The sequence below is a fragment of the Trachemys scripta genome, chromosome 3 (genome assembly GCF_013100865.1).
Source record: "Trachemys scripta elegans isolate TJP31775 chromosome 3, CAS_Tse_1.0, whole genome shotgun sequence".
In the NCBI taxonomy this organism is placed as follows: Eukaryota; Metazoa; Chordata; order Testudines; family Emydidae; genus Trachemys; species Trachemys scripta.
The window spans coordinates 68,906,849-68,932,816 of NC_048300.1; the positions used below are offsets into that span (position 1 = coordinate 68,906,849).

At 39.6% G+C, this 25,968-nt stretch overlaps 1 protein-coding gene across 9 annotated transcripts in view; it reads left to right on the forward strand.

Moving 5' to 3' along the window:
- CEP170 (centrosomal protein 170) overlaps positions 1-25,968 on the forward strand; it is a gene marked incomplete in the record, with an annotated part of 185,383 nt that overhangs the window by 154,053 nt on the left and 5,362 nt on the right. For 6 of the 9 annotated variants that reach the window (XM_034765012.1, XM_034765017.1, XM_034765014.1 and 3 more), the window contains 4 exon segments: positions 1,752-1,929; positions 3,548-3,715; positions 10,649-10,737; positions 22,144-22,237. In XM_034765012.1, the coding sequence (XP_034620903.1) occupies positions 1,752-1,929; positions 3,548-3,715; positions 10,649-10,737; positions 22,144-22,237 (529 nt within the window). 9 annotated transcript variants of the gene reach the window in all.

Genomic DNA, 25,968 nt, shown 5'->3' on the forward strand with positions numbered 1-25,968 from the left:
CCCCCAGTTTCATTAATTGACAGCAAAATGCAAAGAAGCGGACTTTTTATACCAAGTCACAATTACAAATCCAGTGAAACTATGTTGCAGCTGCACTGGTATTTGTGACCTTATTGACTGCTTGAGAAATTAATAATTTGTTACTTGCTGTGAAGTAGCATCCATTTTGGAATTGCCTAACTTCACCATGAATCCTGCAAGATCATTTGTCTTCATTTTCATATGGCTTCTGACGCTGTACCATTACGGCTGTCTGGCAAGAATTCACTTGAGATTTTAGCAGTTTGTTAGATTTTTGGATGTTTCTGTGGAGAAGTAGGACTTCAGCAGGATTATTCTATTTTCTAGTGGCCTTACTTTTGTGGTAGCTGTCCCCTGGAGAATTTGCTGAATAATAGCAGTTTTATTTTCTACCTTTAAAAAACATGTTTTTACATATTTATATGAACTGTAAAACTAAAAATAAATGTGAGTTAATCCCAGAAATATGTGCTGAATGCTCATAGTACCTAAGCTGTGGTGAGCATCTGGTAAGTGAATGTTTTTCACTTTTCAACACTGTTAACATTTATTTACATGCAAAAAAATTCAGCATATTTCTTGGATTAACTTAATTTTTGCTTTAGCTTTACACTTCTGCGTAAATACAGTAAATGATAACTTGAGATTTGAGTGTTTAAGAATATTTTCAGCAGGGTATCTCTCACATTGTATCCATTTTCTGTTCATTCATGCAACCTGTAAAATTACATTGTTCCTTGGAATTGTGCTTGTCAATGGTGAACTCTCTAATATGATGTTGCAATATTGAGATTTGACTGGAAATGTGTTAATTATGTTTGCCATTCTATTTTAACTACTGTTATCAATGCTAAATTCTCTACCTCTAGATCAGTGGTGTCCCATCATTTCGTCCTTAGGGGCAAACATATTTCAAAAAAGTTAGTGGTCCTCTATCAATATTTAGGGACAGATTCTCTGCCCTGTTCGTTTCCTGGCAAAGGGAATGAGAATCCCTGGTGGGCATAGAGCCAGCATAGCTGATTTTTATTCATCATTCCTCTCAGCCACTGAAAAAGAAGGGGATTAACTGAAATGCACAGAACAACTATCCCAACCTGGCTTCCTAAGAGGACTGCTGAAAGCTGGCACAAGTTCCTACTCTAATCTAGGCTGGCTCATAGAATCAGAGAGCCATAACTGATGGTTGTCTCTCAGCTTTTCCCCTTTCCCTGTCTTATGGACTGCTCTTGCTCTGTTGGGGAGGGGAGCAATCCTTTGAGAGGAGTGCCATTAGGCTCCTCAGGCTCCTATCATGTGCTCTCACAATCTAGCAGGTAAGCAGGCAATGGAGCAGCCAGAGCTACTCTCTCCCCTGCTCCTTGTGATGCAGCAGATGTCCAGTGGAAGAGCAGCTACAGCAGAGAAAAGACAACAGCTGTTCAGAGCACTCCTGTCACACAGTAGAACTGCTCTTGGGGCTGCAAGTGAAGCAATGGGAGACGTTTTGGGAAGCAGTATGCCCTTCTGCCTCCTTGTAGCAAGGAGCTTGATTTAAAAACTTCACTTTAAAAATTGCAGTGCACAGCTTAGCAAACATATTTTCACTTCATAATCAATTACATATTTTCCTCTTAGCATGGCTTCACCCAAGAGCCACAACTTAGAACCTCAAGGATACAGGTTGGACACTGCTGCTCTAGGTATATGGTATTGGGAGAATATAATGTTGTCTTTAAAATTATTACCAGGATCAGTCAAGACCTGGCTCTCATCGCACGGGAAATCAACGATGTAGCAGGAGAGATAGATTCAGTGACTTCATCAGGCACTGCTCCGAGTACCACAGTAAGCACTGCTGCCACCACCCCTGGCTCTGCCATAGACACTAGAGAAGAGGTAGGAGATCTTCATGGAGAAATGCATAAGGTTCTTTCTTTTCTTTATTTCTTTTGCTTTTAGCCTTTTGCATAGCTTTTTTAGTTATTCCCACCCAGCCTGTTTGCATGAATCTCAGCATTCTCTTCTTTTGATTTAAGATTCCTTAATCTTTTAACAAAAATCAGTAAGCACAAAAATCAGTCTATGAACACAGATCATTAAAGTGATCACCCAAACTGTTCATATTGTGTGTCTGTTTTCACTATTTAAACACAAGACATTGTGCTTTTCACTTTTTACTTGTCCACAGTCTTAGATGCCAGTGAATAGTATTAGTACTTTTAAAGATTTTAGTGTGTATACACAAATATATGGTGTGTGCACTATATACATATGGTATAGCTATTACAGATAGAAAAGTCCTTGTATTCACAGAAGATATAGACATTTTCCTGTTAGCATTTAAATATGTAAGTAGCATGGCTTAACAATAATTTTAGCTCTCCATCCACAATATATTATAAAAAAAATAGCTTGAATTAGGTTTGCCTTGTGCTGCAATTTAATTTTTCTCTTCTTGGACTTTCTCTGGAGTGCTGTGTATTAAATTGTACTAACTAACTTGTTTTAGTCATCATTACAGGTCTAATGCTGGTAAATATGTTAAAGATGACATAAAAATCACTCACCTTCTACCATATTACCATTCAGATAGTTTTTTGTAAATGTTTACTTTTGGTTTTGTTCTTTCTTGTCTTGTTCCCCTCAAAACATGTCTAATTGTTTTTGTGTATGTGTCAGGTTTGGTTACACATTAATCAACTGTGTTCATTCTGAGACTGTCCTTTTGTCGTGAAAAAGGATATAAACAATAGCAAGAAACATGCCTTGCGTATGCAGTGTAATTGACTAAACCCATTTAATTGTTGTAATTGTCTCTTAGAACCCCAACTAAACATCAGCATAACATAAATATGCATTTACTCAGATACATTTAAATCATGTCTTACATTTCACTGAATAAGTATGCTTCCCTTTTCCTTTTTTGTTTAGTATTATTAAATTGTACCGTAAATATATAATATAATACTGTAGGTGGCAGTATCTCATTGAAGTAGATGTAGACTCTGTAACATTGTGACTAATCTGTCTGAAAAGGACGAAAATACTCAATGACTTGCAAAAAAACTTCCTTTTCATTAGTTTCATAGAAATCTGCCATTAAATGTAATTTGTGAAGAGAACGGAGTACCTTTTGTGAAGAGAAAAACAGTTACTCGAATCACTTACAGTCAGCATTGGTAAAAGTATGAGTAAAAGGTTTACCATTGCCAGTTTAAGTGACTGGAATTTCATTTTTTTATGCTCACTATATGATATCTATATATAGGAGAAATCCTTTCCATCTGGCAATCTAATTTTATAGCCATGAATTTCTGGTTTTGGAAAATAGCCATCTGTTTACTAGACACACTAACCTATAATACAAATACAACTTACAATATATAGGAAAACAGAATATTTGATTTTATCACGGAAATCTACTTTAGAGGAAAAAAATTCAGTCTCATCTTGAAGCCCTTGTACTGTATGTATCCAGAAGGTTTCATAAACTGCCTATTTTTCATTAAATGTATTTTTATTTTTTATTTTTTTGCTCTTTCAGCTGGTTGACCGTGTATTTGATGAAAGTCTGAACTTCAGAAAGATTCCTCCATTAGTGCATGCCAAACCACCAGAGGGGAACAGTCGGTCCAATGATGCTAAGCCTCAGTTAACAGATGCTCTTGATCCTCCAACAATTACACGGAGGAGAACGTGGAGCAGAGATGAGGCGAGTATGCACCCATGTTCCTGTGTAGTAATATGCTTACTCTAGCCCTCCAAAATGTCATCACTTTTTACCATTGCAGGCACAAAATTTACTTGCCCACCTGCTTCCATATGGTTGCAATAATGGGGGGAAAAAACAGTGAAATATTACTGTATTACCTAGAAAGAGAGAGAGAGTGTGTTGTGTGTGTCCTGGGTAGGCTATTAGAATTTTTCAATACTGTATTTATTTGGAAAGAATAATAATTTAGAACATGAACACAATGACAAATTTTAAACTCAAATCAGTCATTCATTTTTTTAAGGAAATCACACTAGCTTTGTTGTAATGGCACCGATCTATTTTATAGGTACAACCAGGAAGCTTGAATTGTGTGTGATTTCACTGTCATCTCAGGCAGAGAATGTATGTCGTGGGACTCATAATGTCTGGTGTTGTCAGAGTGCTTAAAAAAGACATAATAAACGATCAGCATTGATTTCAATGCCATTTCAGAGATCAGCTTGGTAGATAAGAAAGGGGAGATTATTTAATTAATGAAAATTGGTTATGAAACATCATAAACTTAACCTACTCCTAGCCTAATTTTAAAATATGTATAGAGAAATGCAGTTTCATATAATATGTGCATATAGACTTATTTATTTTCATACTTACGTTTTACCGAATCAGACACAGACATTATCCCTTTCTTTCTCTTGTAGCTTACATAAATTGCTCCACCCTATTTTAAAAAAAAAAAGTTGGCAAATTCTGCTTGCTGGCTGACATACTGTAGGATTCTGTTGTATACTCAAGTGCACATGATTGACGTGCTAATCTGATTTGTCATGGGAAGCCCAAGGCTGTTCTTGCTCCACAATGAACAAGGAGCTGCTTTTCTCACATAAAAATTTATATTTTAACATTCCTATGAATCCACTCTGCATAATTTTAAATTGGCATTTCCTTCAAAAGTGTTTGTCCTGTTACTAAAAATCATCTTCATCTTTAAGTCTCTGTTCATGGGTTCCCACAATAATATGAATACATGCTGAACTGAAAGGACTTAAGATCTTGTGATCCTACCCCACTGTTCCTGTTTTTCCTATCTGCCCACTGGATTCAGGAGCCATATCTCAATTTTGACTGTGTTTTTACAGTTGAGTGAATTTGTTGTTAATTTGTTTGTTCTATTTGCATTTAAGTGCTTCCTTGTGGGTTCCCTCTTGTTGCGTGCATAGCCTGTTAGTGAAATGACACTGTCTTCCAGTGTCCCTCTAGTCCTAACATCCTCCCTGCTAGTTCCTATCTGGCCTTTCTTTTCTAGACTGAATTGCCTTTGTTTAGACATATGTGGTTTGGCATCTTCCTGGAAGGGGCTTCAGTGAGGAACCATCATACTCCTATATCCCTCTTTCTCAAGAATCTTCATAACATTATATTCTTTCACTAGATCAGTATGAGAATTGGACCTTGAGCTCTTTATATCTACTTTCTTAGAGGATGTGCTTTTCTCACATAGGTCTTTCCATGAGGATGTTGTTGAAATGATCTGGAAAAAGGGGTAAACAGTGAAGTGGCAAAATTTGCAGATGATACAAAACTACTCAAGATAGTTAAGGGCAGACCGCCAAGAGCTACAAAAGGATCTCTCAAAACTGGGTGACTGGGCAACAAAATCATCTAAAATGATGGGGTCTAAACTAGTGGTTACCACTCAAGAAAGATCTTGGAGTCATTGTGAATAGTTCTCTGAAAACATCCACTCAGTGTGCAGCAGTCAAAAAAGCGAACAGAATGTTGGGAATCATTAAGAAAGGGATAGATAATTAGACAGAAAATACCATATTACCTCTATATAAATCCATGGTACGCCCACATCTTGAATACTGCATGCAGATGTGGTATGAGGAGACATTAATAAGACAGACTTTTCAGCTTGGAAAAGAGACAACTAAGGGGGGCTATGATTGAGGTCTATAAAATCATGACTGGTGTGGAGAAAGTAAATAAGGAAGTGTATTTACTCCTTCTCATAACACAAGAACTAGGGGCCACCACATGAAATTAATAGGCAGCACGTTTAAAACAAACAAAAAGAAGTATTTTTTCGCACAGCAAACAGTCAGTCAGTGGAATTCTTTGCCAGAGGATGTTGTGAAGGCCAAGACTATAACAGGGTTCATGAAAGAACTAGATAAGTTAATGGAGGATAGATCCATCAATGGCTATTAGCCAGGATGGGCAGTGATGGTGTCCCTAGCCTCTGTTTGCCAGAACCTGGGAATGGGCTACAGGGGATGGATCGCTTGATGATTAGCTGTTCTTTTCATTCCCTCTGGGGCACCTGGCATTGGCCACTGTCAGAAGACCGGATACTGGGCTAGATGGACCTTTGGTCTAACCCAGTATGGCAGCTCTTCTGTTCTTATTGCCATAACCCATTAGCCTTAAGATTAGATTTGTTGTTGTTTCGTATTTAAAGTTCTTAAGTAGATAGTTCCCTTATAGTTATCTGATTTCGTTTGCTTTTCTCCACACTTGGAGCTTGTAATTTCGGCATGTATCTCATTGTGGTATCTTTTGGATCATGTGCAATTACTTGTAGCTCCTGTTAGGTTGAATGCCTTACATTTGAAATATGGTTAAGTGATTTTCTTTGTCTTTAAAATAGATTTAAGACTTTTATTTTTTCCAGGCATTGTTAGTTATATATCTAATTATATATTTTCTCATTGGGTTTTCCTGTAAAACTCCTGGATACTGATGATGATTATAATGTAAATCAATAAATATAATATCTGAACTTAAATAAAAACTATTTGGTAGTGTCTCCCTAGACTGACTAAAAAATTAGATAATAGAAATTGTCTTGGACATGAGCATTGTCAAAGAGCAGCAAAGTGATTGAAAAACTAAGGAGCGGGTAATGATCAAGGAGGTGACAGAGCCTCATTATAAACTGCTTGATATCCTCCACTCACCCTCATAGTCCTGCATAGCCTTACCTGGTAATGAGGCACTTCTGGACCCAGCAAAGATCATCTGGCACACTCCCTACACTCCTATTCAACCTACATGCAAAAGAGCAGATAAGAGGTATTACATCCCGGCAAAGGACTCAGAATTTTTATTTTCCCATCCCTCACCTAACTCCTTGGTAGTTGATGCAGTGAATGAACATGGTAGGTAGGACCATGCTAAAACCATGCCTCATAACAAAGATCACAAGCGTCTGAACCAACTGGGGAGGAAGTCTTATTCCTTGGCTTCCTTACAGTTTAGAATCACCAATTATCAAGTGTTAATAGCAAAGTACAATCACATGAATTATACCAAGCTGAACTCTTTTGTGGACCATCTGCTGACGGAACACAGGGAACAGTTCTAGGCAATCATTGTGGCGGGCCAAGTACTTGCCAGGTCAACCCTACAAGCCTCCCTTGACACCGCTGATATCACCATCCATTTGATTGCTACAGCAGTGGTAATGAGAAGAGCTTCCTGGCTCCAATTCTCTGAATTCCCAAAAAAGGTCCAGAGTACAGTAAAGGACCTTTCTTTTGATGTCTAAGTTCTTTGCAGATAGCACAGTCAAGTCTCTGCAAATATTGAAGGATTCTAGAGCTACCTTGCATTCTCTTGGTTTTTACACACCCACCTACAAGAGAAAACTCAGCAAGTCCAAAATGGCCCAGAGATCCCACTCCATCCAAATCCTTACCTCCCAGGGGTCCTATGAGTCACACCAAAAGAGGCAGAGATTTCAGAGAATGAAATCATCCACTCTCAGCCTCAAGCCTTGCACCCATCTACCTCCAAGCAGCAATGTTTTACAGGTTGTTTGAGGGCTTGAATTACCATCCTCATCCTCTTCAGCTGCACCAGTTCACCAGAATTCCTCCCTTTGGCTACTGTCTTCACCACCTTAGGTGAGCCTGGGAATCAGTAGCTACAGACAAGTGGGTTTTGGAGATCAGCTCCATGGGATACACCATCCATTTTACTTCACTTCCACCAGTGAACCCCCTCCCCCGCATTTCTGTCCCTTTTCAGGGACCCCTCTCACGAGAGCTGGCTTCATCAAGAAATAGACACTCTCTTACGCTTGGGAGCTGTAGAACCAGTCCCCGTGCAGCATAGAGGGAAGGGGTTTTATTCCAGGTACTTCCTGGTACAAAAAAAGAGTGCAGGTTGGAGATCCATCCTTGACGTGAGACTACTCAAGATCTACATGAAGGCACAAAAATTAAAAATGGTGATGCAGTGATAATTCCATCACTAAAGCAAGGGGGTTGCTTTTCAGCTGTCTACCTTCAAGACGCATATTTCCACCTTGTTATCCAACCATTCCAAAAGCAATTCCTACATTTCACGGTCAGCCAGGACCACTTTAAAAACCAAGTGATCCCCTTCCGTCTGTCATCTGCCCCAAGAGTCTTTTCAAAAGTCATGTTGGTAGTAGTGGCACAACTCCACAGGAAAGATATCTTAGTATTCTCTGGAATTGGTGCATACACAACCAGATCCCCATCACAGCAGCCTATCTCCTGGGGGTTCACAACATGACCACAGATGCACTCAGCAGACGCTTCTTCCAAGACCACAAATAGGAAATAGACCCCAGCATATTACACGGGACACCCTCAGACAGACTAGTTTGCCACAGAGTCAAACAAGAAATGCACCCACTTTGGCGTGAGGAGTGGACTGGGTCACCAGTCCCTGGGGGATGCTTTCCACCTTCAGTGGGCATCAGTCCTAGTGTACACATTCCTCCTAACTCCTCTAATGGCCAAAGTTATGCTCAAAATAACAGAAGACAGATCCAGAGTCATTCTAATAGTTCTGACTTGGCCCAGGCAAACATGGTTTCTGTACCTTATACAGCTGGCTTGTTTATTCTCTGAATACTCTTCACACCACTCCCCATCTCCTCTCCCAGCAGGGCGGGAAGATTCTTCCTCCCAATTTCACGATGCTTCATCTGAAAGCATGATTGATGGATGGCTCATGGGACTAGAGACAGCCTGCTCAGAGAATGTAAAAAGTGTGTTGTTCACAGCAGGAAACAATCTGCTTGGTACACATATTTTCAAAAATGGATTCAGTTTGCCAGTTGGTGTGACCTGAGACAGGTTTCATGAATGACTGCATCATTTCCAGATATATTGGACTACACCCTAACTCTGAAAATCTCAGGGCTATCAATGAGCTCCATAAAAGTCCACCTGGCAGCCATCACGGCTTTCCACCCCCCAATAGAGGGCTGTTCTGTTTTTCCCACCTGATCACAGTGAGATTCCTTAGAGGAGGGCTGGGAAAGCTTTATCCATCAGTCCAGCACCCTACTCTGGTATGAGACCTCAATGTGGTCCTTAAATGCCTCTCAAGATCTCCCTTTGAATCTCTGCCTACCTGCACTGCTTCATTTATCAGAGAATACTGCATTCCTGATAGCCAGCCCTTCGGCACAGTGGGTTGGAGAAATAGGGGCTCTGATGGCATACCCCTCCCCCACACTGTTTAAGGACAAGATCATGCTGTGGCCCCTGCTGAAATTCTTACCTAAAGTTTCTTTCTAGTTCCATATCAATCAGCCCATTCACCCGCCTGTTTTCCACCCCAAACTGCATCTAAATCACCAGGAGGCACTGCTACACTCCCTTGGCATCAGGAGAGCCTTGGCCTTCTATCTAGATAAGACTAAGCCCTTCAGAGAGACCCATAGGTTATTCGTCTCATTAGCAGATAGAGACTGCCAGCCCTTTTGACCTAACCAGAGTGCATTTCCAAGTGCATATCAGGATGTATTAGCTCTTTTTATGAGTTTCACAATATTCATCCAGCTTCAGATAAATGTTATTCATTCTGCAAAGTCCATTGTCACTTCTATGACCTTCTTCAAGAATGGGGTGATTACTGAAATCTGTAAAGCTGCTACTAGGGCGTCTATACATATGTGTATTGAACACTGTTATAATTCCTAACTCTGCCTCTGATACCCTGTTTGGCTCTGCTGTACTTTCCTCCGTACTGGACTTGACTCAGAAGCCCCCTTCGCCTTAGAGGATACTGCTCAATAGTCACCTAGAACAGAGCACCTGTAGGGATGCTACTCGAAGAAGAAGAAATGGTTACTTGCCCTGTGCAGTAACTGTGGTTCTTCGAGATGCGTGTTCCTACTGGTGCTACACTACTAGCTCTTTGCCATGGAGCTTTACGGTAGAGAAGGAACTGAGGGTGGCTCACCCATGTGGTGCTATAGAACAATGTCACGGGGCACAAGCCTAACTAACACGCATGCACAGGCCTAATGGACACTGCTATGAGAAATCTCCAACCAAAGACACAAGGGGGCATTAGTGCACCTAGAGTTGAGCACGGTAGGGACACATGTCTGAAAGAACCACAGTAATTGCACAGGATGAGTAACCATTTCTACCAGGGTGATAGGAACAGAATAAAGTCTAGATGATGTCTATCTTGGATATTAAACAAAGTAATGACTATTGACTTGCATAAGTGAATTATTTCACTCAGAGGCATGGGTTTAATTTTTACCATAGATTACAAGTGAAAATTAGTTTGTTCTCAAGTTCATTTCTATTTGCACACATCACTGAATCATCACACAGTTCACTGTGATTGGCAGTTGTTGCTCTAAAGAGGACAATAATAACAACAATAGTGTTTCAGGTAAAAAGTGAAGTGCACTGGAAGAGCTATGTGTAAAAACCTGCACAGTGCTTGATTACAGTAGGCCTTGTACAACCTCGATGTATTAATTCCTAATGTTAATTAATAGTACATTTATAGGCAAATTCTTGCCAAAGTGACGTGGGAAGAGGAATACAAAATCTTTATTTCAAAATGTGCAAAATTGTTTGTATCACAGTATTTAATTCCCAGTGCATTGCTAATTTTTCCATTTTTAAATAATTATTCCAGGTCATGGGAGACAGCTTGCTATTATCCTCAGTCTTCCAGTTTTCTCGGAAGATAAGGCAATCGATAGACAAAACAGCTGGCAAAATCAGGTAGGACATTTTTTTTTTTCTTCACTCAGAAGTTTTTCTTAGATTCACATTCCAGATAGTAGCAGTAAAATGCAGAATGCATGGTAGATCAAGTATATTGGTACACTTATTTACTTAAAAAGATACTATTATTTCAACTTCTCGGTGGTCAAGAAAGATTTTGACTTTTGAAGTGAATTAATTCCCTGTTGGGAAAGGAATGACTGCATATAGAAATTATTTATATGATTTGAACAAGGATAGAGAAAACTGCGGCAGACCCTAAAGGGAAGTAGCAAGATCTGTCATACTTCAACAAAGGAGCTGTTCTTCTGTTCTTGCTTACAATATTCCCAACTGCTGTGCAAAACATGTCTAATCTCCACCCAAACACATTTAAATTCTAATTCATTGTGAAGCTTTCCTGCAACACCTTTTGTGCAAGAAGTCCAGCCTCAGATATTTTTTCATGGGCCTCATGTTGACATCTCTGAAGGGTTGCAGCTATAGCTACAGGGATCAAAGAATCCTGTTTTATGGTTTGTGGATTATGCAGGAGGTTGGACTGGATGATCACAATGATCCCCTTTGCCCATACAATTTTAGAATCTATTCAAGAGTTTTAAAAATCTGTTTGCAATTTCCATCAACACTGTTCTTCAACCTCCTGTGTGAGCCTCATCTCTTAGGGAGGGTTATGTTACCGTGATTTCCTTGAGACGATTCCTTAGGGTCATAATCAAAGGATGAAATCGTGAAGTTTTTCTTTTACTTACTACAGCTGTTTTAAAGTAGGTTAAAAACTGTCTGACAGTCTCTAACAGTGGACTTTTCATATTGTCAGTCTTTCAGATGTGTTTGTTCAACAGTATCATGGCCACAAGCAGCATGCTAAGAAAGGCTTATTGAATTGATTGTCTGTAATCATTGTCTGGTGTTCTCCTCCCCCAGTTTCATCCTAGACCATCTCCAGTCCAGCTTCTGCCCTCTACACTCCACTGAAATGGCTTAGATCCAGTACTTCATCTTCATCCTCCTCAACCTGTCAGCCATATTTGACACAGTTGACCATGCTTTTCTTCTTAATATTTTGTTCTCTCTTGGCTTCCAGGACTCAGTCCTCTTCTGGGTCTCCTCCTACCTATCTAATAGTTTTTTCAGTGTGTTGTTAGGAGGATCCTCCTGAATCCTTCCCTTCCAACTTTTGGGGATGGGCCTGGGGGAGGGTTCCACAGGGCTCTGTTTTTGGTCTCCTTCTCTTCTCTCTGCATAATCTTATTCATGAACATGGCTTCAGCTATCATCTTTATGCCGAGGACTCAAATCTGCCTCTCTACTTTGATATGCCTCCTTCTGTCCAAACTAATATCTTGGCCTGTCTCTCTGACATCTCTTCATGGATGTCCAGTCATCAGCTTAAGCTCCACCTGGCCAAACATAACTGCTAATATTTTCCCCCCAAGCCCTCTGTGATGGGTTTGGTCACAGAGACCCGCTTAGGACTGTCACCTGACATGCTGAAGTTACCTCTGAGTCCATTTTCCCTGCCAGCTTGAGACTCCAGAGCCCTGCCTTGTTGAACCAGACATGCTAGCCTGCTGCAATACAGACCCAGGTCTGGTGGTCCACGCCCCCAAAGTTGCAGACTTTAACCAAAAAATGCTCAGCAGGTCACCTATCTCCAGCACCCAGACATCCAGTTCCCAATGGGATCCAAACCCCAAATAAATCGGTTTTACTCTGTATAAAGCTTATACAGGGTAAACTCTTAAATTGTCCATCCTCTATAACACAGAGAGAGATGCTCAGCTGTCTGCTCCCCCAGGTATTAATCACTTACTCTGGGTTTACTAATAAACAAAAGTGGTTTATTAAGTAGGATTTAAGAGGTTTCAAGTAATAACAGACAGAACAAAGTAAGTCATGAAGCTAAATAAAGCAAAAACACGCAAGTCTAAGTCTAATACATTAAGAAACTGATTACAGGTAAAATCTCACCCTCAGAGATGTTCCAATAAGCTTCTTTCATAGACTAGACGCCTTCCTAATCTGGGCCCAATCCTTTCCCCGGTACAGTCCTCGTTAGTTCCAGCAGACATCTTAAGTGGAAAGCAGGGGTGTTCTCATGACGGCAGCCCCCTTCGTTCTGTTCCACCCCCTTTTATAGCTTTAGCACAAGGCAGGAATCTTTTGTCTCTCTGGGTCCCCACCCCTCCTTCTAAATGGAAAAGTACCAGATTTAAGATGAATTCCAGTATCATGTGACATGGTCACATGTCCTGTGAGATCTCATTCGTCATTACCCACAGGCTTGCCCACTCCTACACAGGAAGGCTTGCAGGTAAATAAACCATCTACAACCAATTGTTCTAGTCAATGGGAGCCATCAGGATTCTAAACCACCATTAATGGCCCACGCTTTGCATAATTACAATAGTACCTCAGAGTTATACTTCATATTTCTAGCCTCAGATACAAGAATGGTACATGCATATAAATAGGACGAACACACTCAGTAGATTATAAGCTTTGTAATGATATCTTACAAGAGACTTTTTGCATAAAGCATATTCCAGTTGCATTATATTCACATTCAAAGCATATTTTCATAAAGCATATGAAGTGCAAGGTCACCCTTTCCTCTCCCTCTTTTCTCAATCATTATGGACAACACCACCATTCTCCCCTGTCATTCAGGTCCATAATCTGGGTGTCATCTTTGAGTCCTCCCTCTCTAGAACCTCACATCCATGCTGTGTTTAAATCTTGCCGACTCTTTCTGTACAATATCTCTAAAATACAGACTTTCCATTCACACAACTAAAACTCTTGTCCAGACTCTCATCATCTCGTGTCTCAACTACTACAACCTGCTTTCTGGCTTTGACAAATGCAGTTTTGCCTCCCTTAAATGCTACTGCAGAGATCATTTTCCTAGCCCATTACTTTGACCACATCACCCCTCTCTTTGCAACTCTGCACTGGCTTACCCTTCTCTGTCACATAAAACATCAGCTACTTGTCTTCACTTTTAAGGCCCTTCTTGGTCTACTGCCACCCAACCTCTCATCTCTCCATCGCTATCAAAATGTCCATTCCCGCTTCTATTCAGCCAATAATGCCAACCTCCATCACCCACTTGTCACATTTTCGACAAGCACCTTCTTGTTTTCTCCCATGCCATCCCTCACACTTTGGAGGTATTCCCCATAAACATCCTCAAAGCCACCTCAATGTCCTCATTCAAATTCCTGCTTAAATCTCTCCTTTGCCTTCACACCTACAAAAAACTTGACCATGGTTAAGCTGCTGGTGTGCTAAGACTGCTGCCTATCATGCTGACCAATATTATTTTCTCCTTATACTCCCCCATATCTCTGTATGTATATACCTGTTGTCTCTTGTCTTATACTTAGATTGTAAACTGTTTGGGTCTGGTCTTTTTGTTCTGTGTTTGTATAATGCCTAGCACAATGTGGGCCTGCTCCATGACTGGGGCTCTTAGGTGCTATCACAATACAAATAATAATTTTTATTTAAGCTCTTTTTGGTGGTAGTTACAAATGCCTTTCATTTGATGCTTTTTTTTCTGGGTAAGAGGTGCTCCTCACCCTATGTGCTTTCATTCTCTTAAGTGTTTTCTACACAATAAGGTACTTGTATATTGATAGCTTTCTTTATAAAATATTGTAGCAGTTAACAGAAAGTACAAATGTCAAAAATGAGAAATAATCTTCACTCTTGCAAGATGCATTTCACCCTTTTGACTGCTGCATGGATGTACAACATTATGTATGGTAATGCACTTTGTGCTGGCATGGGGGAATGGAAACACTAAATGTAGATTTCAGGGTTCCATAACTTAATTTCCCACTTCAATTGTACTCAGAATTAACTAGTAGCATTTAAAAAGTACAGTAAAAATAATTTGAGGGAATTTTGTGTAAAATTTTCTGATTGATCATATAGCAATTTAAAAATGCATGGAAGAAGCAATATAGAATTTGACTGGTATGCCTCGGATAATGTAATTTTAGATGTATGACTGAAATTAATTGCCAAAACACAGATTTCATCCACAGCATTATGCAGCTAGCAACAGCAGTGAAGGTGTTAATATATCTGAGGACAATATTGTGGTAGTGATAGTGAATAGGCTTGCTTAAAGACAAAAACAGAGAAACATAACATTCTTTTTGAAAGCGTAAAAGCACTATTGAATTCAGTTACACCAATATATATATATTGTTTTCCTTGTATTCTCTGGCACAGTGTTTCCCAAACTTGGGACGCTGCTTGTTTAGGGAAAGCCCCTGTTGGGCTGGGCCAGTTTGTCTACCTGCTGCATCTGCAGGTCCAGCCGATCGTGGCTCCCACTGGCTGCGGTTCGCTGCTCCCCCTCCTCTCCTGGAGCCAGCACATCCCTCAGCCCGCCAGGGGCTTTCCCTACACAAGCGGCGTCCCAAGTTTGGGAAACACTTCTCTAGCAGAAGTGGTGTGACTCAGTGGAGAATCAAGTAAAATCTTTTTAAAGACTTATCCACCAAACCTGACTACTGCATTAAAAATAACAGAATACATTGATAGCTATAAACAACATTTAGGAGGGTATTACTCTCATGAACAGGTAGTTTTGTTCCAGAATTGGTATTCATCCATTTCTCTGATCATAATTCAGTGATGAGCTGCCAAAATATTAACAACAGGTTCCCTCCTCCTCATCCTACGAGGGGGTTGTGCCCCCCCCCCCCGGACTCCTGCCCCATCCAACCCCCCACGTTCCTTGACGCCCCCCACCCAGGACCCCTGCCCCAACCACCCCCCTTCCCTGTCCCCTGACTGCCCCTTGCCACCCCATCCAACCCCTCCTCTCTTTCCTGATGGCCCCCCAGGACCCCTGCCCTATCCAACAACCCCTTCTCTCTGTCCCCGACTGCCCCTGGAACCCCTGCCCCTGACTGCCCCCCACCGCCTCATCCAACCCCTGCTCCTTCCTGACTGCCCCCCCGGGACCCCTGCCCCCATTCAATCCCCTTGTTTCCTGCCCTCTAACCACCCCAACCCCTATCCACCTCCCCACAACCCCCCGAACTCCCCTGCCCTCTTCCAACACCCCCTTCCTGCCTCCTTTCCACACTGCTTGGAGCCACTTGGCCAGGGCCGGGGCAGCGGGACCCGAGCCGGGGCCGGGCTGGGGCGCTCGGCCGGGACTGGGGCATTCAGTCGGAACCGGGATGGGGCTGGGGCGCTCGGCCAGGGCCGCGGGGAACCAGGCCGTAGCCGGGCTGGAGGGAGCCGTTCGGCCGGGCTGGGTTGGGCCTTGCCGCGCCTCTCTGGAGCCCCCCTCACGCCCCAGCTTACCTGTCTGCCTGCTGCTTCTTTCAGGCTTCCCGCGAACATCTGATTCACAGGAAGCAGGGGAGGGGGAGGAGAAGGGGAGCGGAGCGTTCAGGGGAGGAGGGGGACGTGAGCTGGGGCCGGGGGCAGGGTGGACAGCTGCCCAAGCCTTTGTTAAATAAAGTCCTTTTAGAACTGGTTGTCCCGGAACAACCGGTTTTAAAAGGACTTCTAAATTTTACAACCGGTTCCTGCGAACTGGTGGGAACTGGCTCCAGCTCACCACTGATCATATCATTGGGTTGTGGGATTATGAATCAGGGATAAACCAATCATTCTCTTCTTCCTCCTTTTTTCCTCTTCCACTCTCAAGATGATTTGCATACTACAATTTATTAAAATGTTATTAAAGTTCTTAAATTTTTTTATAAAATGTAGATCCAAATTTGTTCATGGTATGCAGATTTACAGAAAAGTGCTATTTATTTGCCTCTCCACTAATCCACATCAGATTATTTGAATTGAACATTACTATGGAGAATTAGCAAGAATGAGACTTTTTATAATGAAGAGTGCAAATGCTCAGAACTCATAAACTGTGTAAGGTTAATCACTTCTCAAAGAAAGATTTAATTTAGTTTAATAGCGGACTGTAAAAGGCTAACATCTGGACACATACAAAATTTAATATATTGGAACTTGTTCATATGTTGAAATGGTTTTTTTTTAGAAGGAATTCAAAATGTTGAAATTAGAAACAAAATATTCTTATACTTCAGGTTTATATTTCAGCATAATCTCCCCAGGAAATTACAGTTATGTACATGCAGAATTTTTTATTTTTTTATCTAATTAAATGTAATCTGTTTCATTAAAGTAGGAATCTTGTTGACTGGCTGAATTGTTCTTGAATGTTTCCCAGCATGATACCTGTCATAGGAGTGCCTCAGAAATAATAAATTACTCAAACATTTTTTCACTTTTTATTCCTTTGTAATCCCTCATCTCCGGGGGCAACCTGATACCTTTTGATATGAAAAAATGTTGCCAACCCAGTTGCAATTCATCATAAACTATATTTAGAGTTCAGTATAATGTCTTTGTATATTCAACAGTTCTTTTAACTCCTTCTGAAGGAAGCAGGTTATTAAGTAGAGTCATATTTGAGTTGTTTTATATATGTGAAAATTTAGAAAGTAAATTAGGTATTATATAATCAGTATATAGCATGAACCAAACTTAGGCATACTATACATGCTCTGTACATTTACAACAGAATGATGCATTTGCATAATACTGTAAAATACAGTGTAAAAGTTTTCAATAGTATTTCCTACAGTACCTCTTCCAGTGAGGCAATCAAAGATTTTTCATTTTACTAGTAGAAAACTTGAATAAGTATATGCCAGTTGTGCACTCCTGCTAAATTGAGTAGATTAAATCTTGATTTATATAAAAGATTCATAATATAAAATGATTCATAATAATATCAGCAGAGAATTTGGCCCATAGTAACATAGTGAGAATCAGCAAAGACTGACAACTATCAATCTTGCACTATAACAGAGTGCTTCAACTTGAAAATCAAGAGGAATTTTTCAAAGGCACCAGTTAGAGGTGGGCACCTAGCTGACCTTTGTGTATGAAAAATCTTCCCCCAAATTTTGTCGGCCACCGGTGAGAGATTGTTACAAGACAAACGCAGTGCAGGGCAACTGGAGTTGTGCTAATGAATTGTGTCCTGAGTACTATAAACTTATATCTCTTTAAAACAGGTAAAATCTGTCATTTCCAATAAACACGTTTCTTACATTTTGGATTGAGAGCACTATTCTTTGCTGTATTATTTATTTTCAATACCATATGTAGTTTAACCCAAAAGACCAGCTGAGTTAGGTTCTGAATTTAAGTACATACATTTCATCAGTTCCTCACAAGAATGTTTGCTATAAATTAAAAATAAGCTGAGATGCATCTGTGTCTGGGAAATAAATGAATCTGAGGGAAAAAAGAAAAATAAATCGTTTTGTTTTGCTGGCTTCTTCCCTATTTGTCTATAGACAATGATGGATAAGAATTTCAATGATTGCACTAAACAACCCCAAAATTCCACAGCTCACTTGCCCAGCATCCTATCACCAGCTTTTTGGAAGTCACTTATAGTGGTGGCTCCTCAGAGAAGAGAAGGTCTGCACAATGTGTCTGTCGCACCAATTATGTACCCATCTAAGACCATAGGCACATACTTGAAGCAGCTAGCCCCTCACGCAGTTACATTCTATTTTTAGCATGCTAACTTGATGAGAGCTAGCACAGATAAGTCTCCTTGAGCTGGGGATCACATCCCCAGACATATGCTAAGTGTGATCTTGGGAGGGCAAAACCAACATGCAGTTCTGTGTTAGTGCTAACTTCTAGGCTTTTCAAGTCTCCTATATTTGGAGCAGAGTGTCTAGTGTGATGAAAGTAAAATGGAGAGCTGCACTGTCAGTTAAGTGTATTGGAGAGAAGGTAAAGCAAGTGTACTTAATACCATAAGGAGAGGGATGGGAGGAAAGGCAGCAGTCTTGTAGGCACATGAGGAAAACTTCCATAAATATTTGGATATAAAAGTTGCAAAAACTAATCAAAAACATCAAAATTGTTGCAGAATATTTTCTAAACCATTTTCACTTTTTAAAAATTCACAATTTTTAAAAATAAAATTGGTTCCATTTTGATCCCTACACAATGGAATAACTTTAAAATGTATTGGAAGTTTTTTCCTGACCAGCTTTAGGTAATTGAGATCCATCAGTTACCAGTGTTGGGACATGAAGTTAAGCGCTAGTGGCAACAGGTATGTGGCCTTGATTAAATTCTAGCTGGCTCAATGTGGTTGTGATGGACTTGAGCAGCAAACAGAAGGGAAATTTGCCCTTTAAATCCTGGAAATCTGGTGTTAGAAGCCTATGTGTAGATAGATAGAAGTGTCAATTTTTCAGTCTGTATCTAGACCTAACAGGAGGTGAGAGGAGATATGCAGAAATCAGGGGAAAGGCAGCACCGAAAAGGAAAATACTGATAGATTATTGAGCAAAAAAGAAAGAAAATACAAGTGACTAGATAAAATAAGTATGGGGAAAGGGAGAAATTAAAAGATAAGGAGAGCTAAAGATCGAGAAAAATAGAAAAGATGGAGAAACAAACAGCATTAACTCTGGAGTCACTCAGGCTGAAGTCAGTAAAAGAATCTGATCACCTGACCTGAAGGTCGGAAAAATTTGAAATAATAGAATTGATAATAAGAGGGTAAATGAGGGAAAAGGGGGAAAGATAAAAGTGTCATATCTGAGTGAGTGTCACAATACCTTCTGCAGTTTCTTGGAAAAGTATTGAGTGCCTCCTGGTGAATTTTGGAAAATAGAATATTTAGAAACAATTCTGCTTATATATCTTAGATTTTCTGAACTTTTCTTTTTACTAAGGATATTTGCATTCAACAGGAATGTGTTCTTCTGGTCTAGCTGCATATTCCCTACATGAAGTACTAATCCCGTGTTTGTTTGTCACATCACAATCATTTCCACAGAAACTAATAAGTGTGATGCCAAAAACAGAGCATTATGACTTCAGATAAGGAGTAAGGAACAGTAAATAATTCTTAAGCACTAAAGAAACTGTGTTCATACTGATGTCCAGAATGACAGACAAGCCGGTAGAAGATGCAGGAAATATAGCCAGAGCTGATTCTCTATACAATGTTTCCCAAATGTCTCCAGGAGTTATTTGCGCCAGTATTACAGGACCTAACTAGCTTTACTCTTTTTGTAGCTCATCAGCCTGCAGGTAAGTCCTAATGGTTCAAAATTAGTCTGACTTTCAGGTCTGCAGGCTTGCAGTTTGATAACATTGAAGGTGAGTTTTACATCTTCACTCCCTGCCAGAAAACCTTGAATATCTTCCTGCCATCTCTCTGAGTATATCTGTAACCAAATGGTTTTGTCCCACTAGAACTACTGAGTCCTAAAGAGGTGGGCTCCTTCACAAGAGTGTCATCTTTCTCCATACCCTTGATAATTTTCTGGTTTATTCTGTCTTCTTGGAGAGGTTTTATTAATGCCTATCCTTGCTCTGGCTTTGTCTGTTAAGGCACTAATTCTCTTCTTCCTTTGGTCCTTTGCCTTGTTCCCGCTTCACTGAGTGTATGTCTATGCTACAATGGGGAGGTGTGATTGCAGCATGTGTAGGCATACCCAAGTAGCTTTGATCAAAGCTAGTTTGGGTAACAATACCAGTGAAGCCACAACAGTGTGAGTGGCTTCATGGGCAAGGCCTGCTCGCCCAGGATCCTGGTAACGTACCTGTGTAGAACCATAGGACTGGAAGAGACCTCGAGGGGTCATCTACTCCAGTCCCCTGCACTCATGGCAGGACTAAATATTAGCCACACCCATTGCTGCTGCCACTGTTTCACAGCTATTATTATGCAAGCTAGCTTTGATCTAGCCCAATCAAAGCTAGCTCAGATATGTCTACACATGGTGCAATTGCACTTCCTGATTGCAGTGTAGACATATCCTAAGACAGCACTTCTTAATGAAGTGAAACATTTGACAAGAAAAACTCATGATGTTTATGGTTTGATATTGAGACAACAGTGACCGTGAAGATCGGTGGCAAAGTCAGGAGGAGCAATTAGGACAAATTTGAGCTGCCTGCAAAATTTAAAGTATTAATAATAAAGGGGCACAAATTTTGAAAGATTAGACCCTACCATGATGGTAATTTTTAGGCTGAGATTTTTGAAAGAGCTTAAGGAAGCTGGTGCCAAACACCAACTGCAATTCAATGGAATTTGGACACACAACCCTCTTAGGCGCTTTTAAAAATCCCAGCCTTTAAGAGATGTAAAATGCCACACATCACACCAATTTCACTTATAAAAAATGATTTCCGGAGAGAGCCCCCACTAACTTGGTGACTGTTTAAAGTGTATGGCCTTTTGATGGTGCTTTAAATTAATTAATTTGCATGCCTGGACACTTATGGATGCCACTATCCCCTGAATGGGAAAAACATAGGTAAACTCCTTCTGGTTCTGAAATACCACTAACAGGTGCAACGATTGCAGCTGAATTTTTGTTTGTTTAATAACTAATCAAATTATTCAGGGAAAGGCAAATTTGAGATATACTCTCATATGGTGTGATGGTTAATGTCTTTTATTCACTACTTGAAAATAAAGGTGCAGTAACTCAAACATTAAATACCCATAGATCCCCTTTTCTTTGACAACCTGAAATGACATTTATGTGATGTAGCAAGAGAATATAAAAAAATGTTCAATACTGCAGGGAAATAATAAAACAAGAAATTGTCTTTGAAGCACCTACTATAATGGGTGCTCTAAAATTAACAATAAAAGGGAATTTGTTTTCACTGTACTAAAACTCTCATGTTACTAAGTTTATATACATGCAGTTGAGGTTTCTAAGATTCTAGGTCACTAGAAAAAAGATCTTCAGTCCACCCTCAGAAACCATGTGCTGTAATAAGTTTGATTAACAAAAAAACTATCAGCATTACTAAAGGAGTTTATAAAGTCTGCACAACACAACTGTCTTCATATTTTTTCTTTATTTTGCTACCATGCTGTATTTTCCATTAATTTATTTAAAAGAATGAAAATGAGTCGTCATTTTTGATCTATTAACATTATTTTTTCACTTCTATTTGCAAGTGTTGTAAAATACGAGATCAATAAAAGATTTTTTGCCTGTTATAAAAACATCAGTTCTGTGTGGTAAAAAAGTAGCAGTGATATTTACATACATATTTGCAAAATAATGCAGGTATTTAGATGTGACTGCAATTTTTATGGTCACTAGCAGTTACACAAGGAGTTAGCTACAAATTGCATTGAAAATATAATCCTTAATGCTAGGCCTGTGGCAATTGTCTCTATTTCAAATTCCAATTTGTCAGTGTTTTCAAAGTTGTTGTTTTTTGTTTTGTTTTTAACATCATAGGTCTGTAGATCTTTGAAAGATAGTGTATTTAATAATGTATCTCTTTTTAAAATACAATTTTTGCATTTCTTGTTTATAGAATATTATTTAAGGACAAAGACCGGAATTGGGAAGAAATTGAAAACAAGTTACGAACTGAGAGCGAAGTTCCTATTGTAAAAACTTCAAGCATGGTATGAAGAAGTATCTTCTTGGGATGGAACGAGACTCATTTTCACCTGGTTTCTAATTCATGAATGATTGGGCATGTTTTAAAGGGGAAGAGGCAAGGCAAAAATCTTGAGAAAAAGTTTGAGAATTTAGGAGACTTTCTACCTCAATAGCTCTTAAATTAGTTAAAATTTTCATACTTCATGGATATTGAACAAAATGACAAGAAAAACAGTCTATTCTCTAGAATTCAGCATCTTAAGAATGTTCATTTAAAATACTACAAAGCATAGTTCAACCATTGTGTTTATATGCATTTTGTTAGGTATGTTACATTAGGATAATAAACCAAAGGCTAGTGTATTCAGAAGATGTCACTCTCAGTGAGAAATGGCCTGAAATAACTTGAGGTTTTTTTCTGAAGAATGGCTTAATAAATCAAAGCGTCAAAACAAACACCGACTCCTTAAAATACCTTTAAGTTGAGCAAAGAATAATTTAGTAACCCTCAGAATTTAAAATCTGGATTATGTTTGAGGAATTCTCACTGGAATTATTTCACATGCTTGAGGAAGACCGATTTAATTACTGGCTCTTACTATTTAGAAAAATAGTTGTACTTTGATGTAGGTGAATGAAAATAGTTAGGAAATATTGTAGAAAGAGCCCTCTTCAAAATTAAGCACATTTGTTTTCTGCTTTTCAATTGACATTATGAAATGTGAAAGTAAGAATTTGTTATTCCTTCTTATTTAAGGCCAGATTGTGGCCCATCTTGAGCACCAATGCAAGGGAGTTGAGCATGTAAGTTACCCCCTTACTCCATTGCACTTTGCCACTGCTTCCTGCAAGGAGAGGGAAACATGCTCTGCAGAGCCACTACATCACCTCCTCATGCCCAAAGGAATGGGAAATGTAGTCACACCAGTGCATTTGGAGAGTCCACACCCATCAAGTCTACTCCCTTCCTGGAGCAGTGGGGAGACCAGGAAGGAGACTGAATTTACTAGTCACGTTCTCACAGCACAACAATGCACTGTTCCTTGCAATGGGCTAAATCACAAGCTGATTAACCCTTAGTTTTCAGTCTTATTAAGTCACTAGATTTTAGAACTTTATCAGATTTGATAATCTAAATCCAGCTTTATTTTTCTCTTAAATCACTGAACATTTGTTATTGGTCTTGTAATTTCTATAGAACACTCATTTTTCAAAGGAAGATCCACTTTACTGATTAAGTGCTGTGAATTGGGTACATTTACAGTTCTTTTTTAAATTTGGCAAATAAATTCATAAAAACTTCTGAAGTAGCTTATAATATTAGAAACATGGTAACTTAAGAGAGGTATTCTCAAGTCTTTTTCAATGCAGGTCTTTCTTTTACCAAGGAGTCTGAGTTTGTATCCTAAAATTCATTTATATATACTTGTTATTTAAGGATTCTCATAGAAGGAAGAAATTTTTAAACAAAGTTTTAGTTTTTGTGTTTGTTCCTAACTTGATTGATTTTAATTTCACTGTTTTTCCTATGGCAAAACATTAAAGTCAGAAATTTTTTTGGTCCCATCTACTAAATTTATAGTTTCTATTTAGTATTTGGTATCAACAGTTTATTGGTCAGTGTCTAGCACCAGATTGTAGAATTCCAGTATTTACTGGTTCTAGATCAAATGTTCTCAAAAAATGCCGAAGAACTATCATGACTATTGTCTGTGGAACACTGATGTCATGTTCAAATGTGGAATCTGCTGAAAGATATCGCCTCAACCAATCAAACCCAAGATAATTGGCTCAAGTGTTTCATGGCCACCTTCAAGAATCCATAAATTGGATTAATCAGTACAGAAGTCTTTCAAAAGAATTCTGGAAGTCAGTTGCTATTTTGCAAAATTCTTAGCTTTTAAAAGAAGAATGTTTCTTCATTGCTCTTTTCAAAGCATTATGAATATTAGAACTTTGCTGCTTCAGTTTATAGTTCTAACATGCCCAATTGGTATTCCAGAGGCAGGATTATAGATGCACCCAAACTGACCTTATTGCAGGTACTCCATAACAACACATAAGAACATAAGCAAGGCTGTACCGGGTCAGACCAAAGGTCCATCTAGCCCAGTATCCTGTCTACCGACAGTGGCCAATGCCAGGTGCCCCAGAGGGAGTGAACCTAACAAGCAATGATCAAGTGATCTCTCTCCTGCCATCCATCTCCATCCTCTGACAGACAGAGGCTAGGGACACCATTCCTTACCCGTCCTGGCTAATAGCCATTAATGGACTTAACCACCATGAATTTATCCAGTTCTCTTTTAAACTCTGTTATAGTCCTAGCCTTCACAACCTTCTCAGGTAAGGAGTTCCACAAGTTGACTGTGCGCTGCGTGAAGAAGAACTTCCTTTTATTTGTTTTAAACCTGCTGCCTATTAATTTAATTTGATGACCCCTAATTCTTGTATTATGGGAAAAAGTAAATAACTTTTCCTTATCCACTTTCTCCACATCACTCATGATTTTATATACCTCTATCATATCCCCCCTTAGTCTCCTCTTTTCCAAGCTGAAGAGTCCTAGCCTCTTTAATCTCTCCTCCTATGGGACCCGTTCCAAACCCTTAATCATTTTAGTTGCCCTTTTCTGAACCTTTTCTAGTTCCAGTACATCTTTTTTGAGATGAGACCACCACATCTGTACGCAGTATTCGAGATGAGGGCGTACCATCGATTTATATAAGGGCAATAATATTTTCTCAGTCTTATTCTCCATCCCCTTTTTAATGATTCCTAACATCCTTTTTGCTTTTTTGGCCGCCTCTGCACACTGCGTGGACATTGTCAGAGAACTATCCACAATGACTCCAAGATCTTTTTCCTGACTTGTTGGAGCTAAATTAGCCCCCATCATAGAGTATGTGTAGTTGGGGTTATTTTTTTCCAATGTGTATTACTTTACATTTATCCACATTAAATTTCATTTGCCATTTTGTTGCCCAATCACTTAGTTTTGTAAGATCTTTTTGAAGTTCTTCACAGTCTGCTTTGGACTTAACTATCTTTAGCAGTTTAGTATCATCTGCAAACTTTGCCACCTCACTGTTTAGCCCTTTCTCCAGATCATTTATGAATAAGTTGAATAGGATCGGTCCGAGGACTGACCCTTGGGGAACACCACTAGTTACCCCTCTTCATTCTGAGAATTTACCATTTATTCCTACCCTTTGTTCCCTGTCTTTTAACCAGTTCTCAATCCATGAAAGGACCTTCCCTTTTATCCCATGGCAGCTTAATTTACATTATTAAAATGAAATGACTTAATAGCTACAGTTTCGTGTTAATGCATCAGTAATGTAAGTACTGATACATTAGTGACTGCACCCCTTGTGGCTGTGGGATAACTATCTGGTCATAATCATGGTTACCTAATTTTCTTGAGTGGTGCCTAGACTGTACAGCTCAGACTTTCCAGGCATGGTCACCATGTTAGCTGGATGCTCAACTCCAGTATATTATATTAGAGCCACCATCAAGCTAACCTCTGCCAGTTAGAATACCTTTTGTCCTGTGGTATAAGCTATCCTGATTACCCCTAAATCAGGTTATGAGATATGAAGCATCTTCCTCACATCCCCTAAAAATGAATTTATATTGTAACTTTTCTGCGAAGCCTTGCTGGTTAGCTGCCTCAATGTTTTGGCAAAATGGTTCTTTCCAACCCTGGTGCCATGGGGGGATTCAGTCTGGCTCATGGTTGGGAATAGGT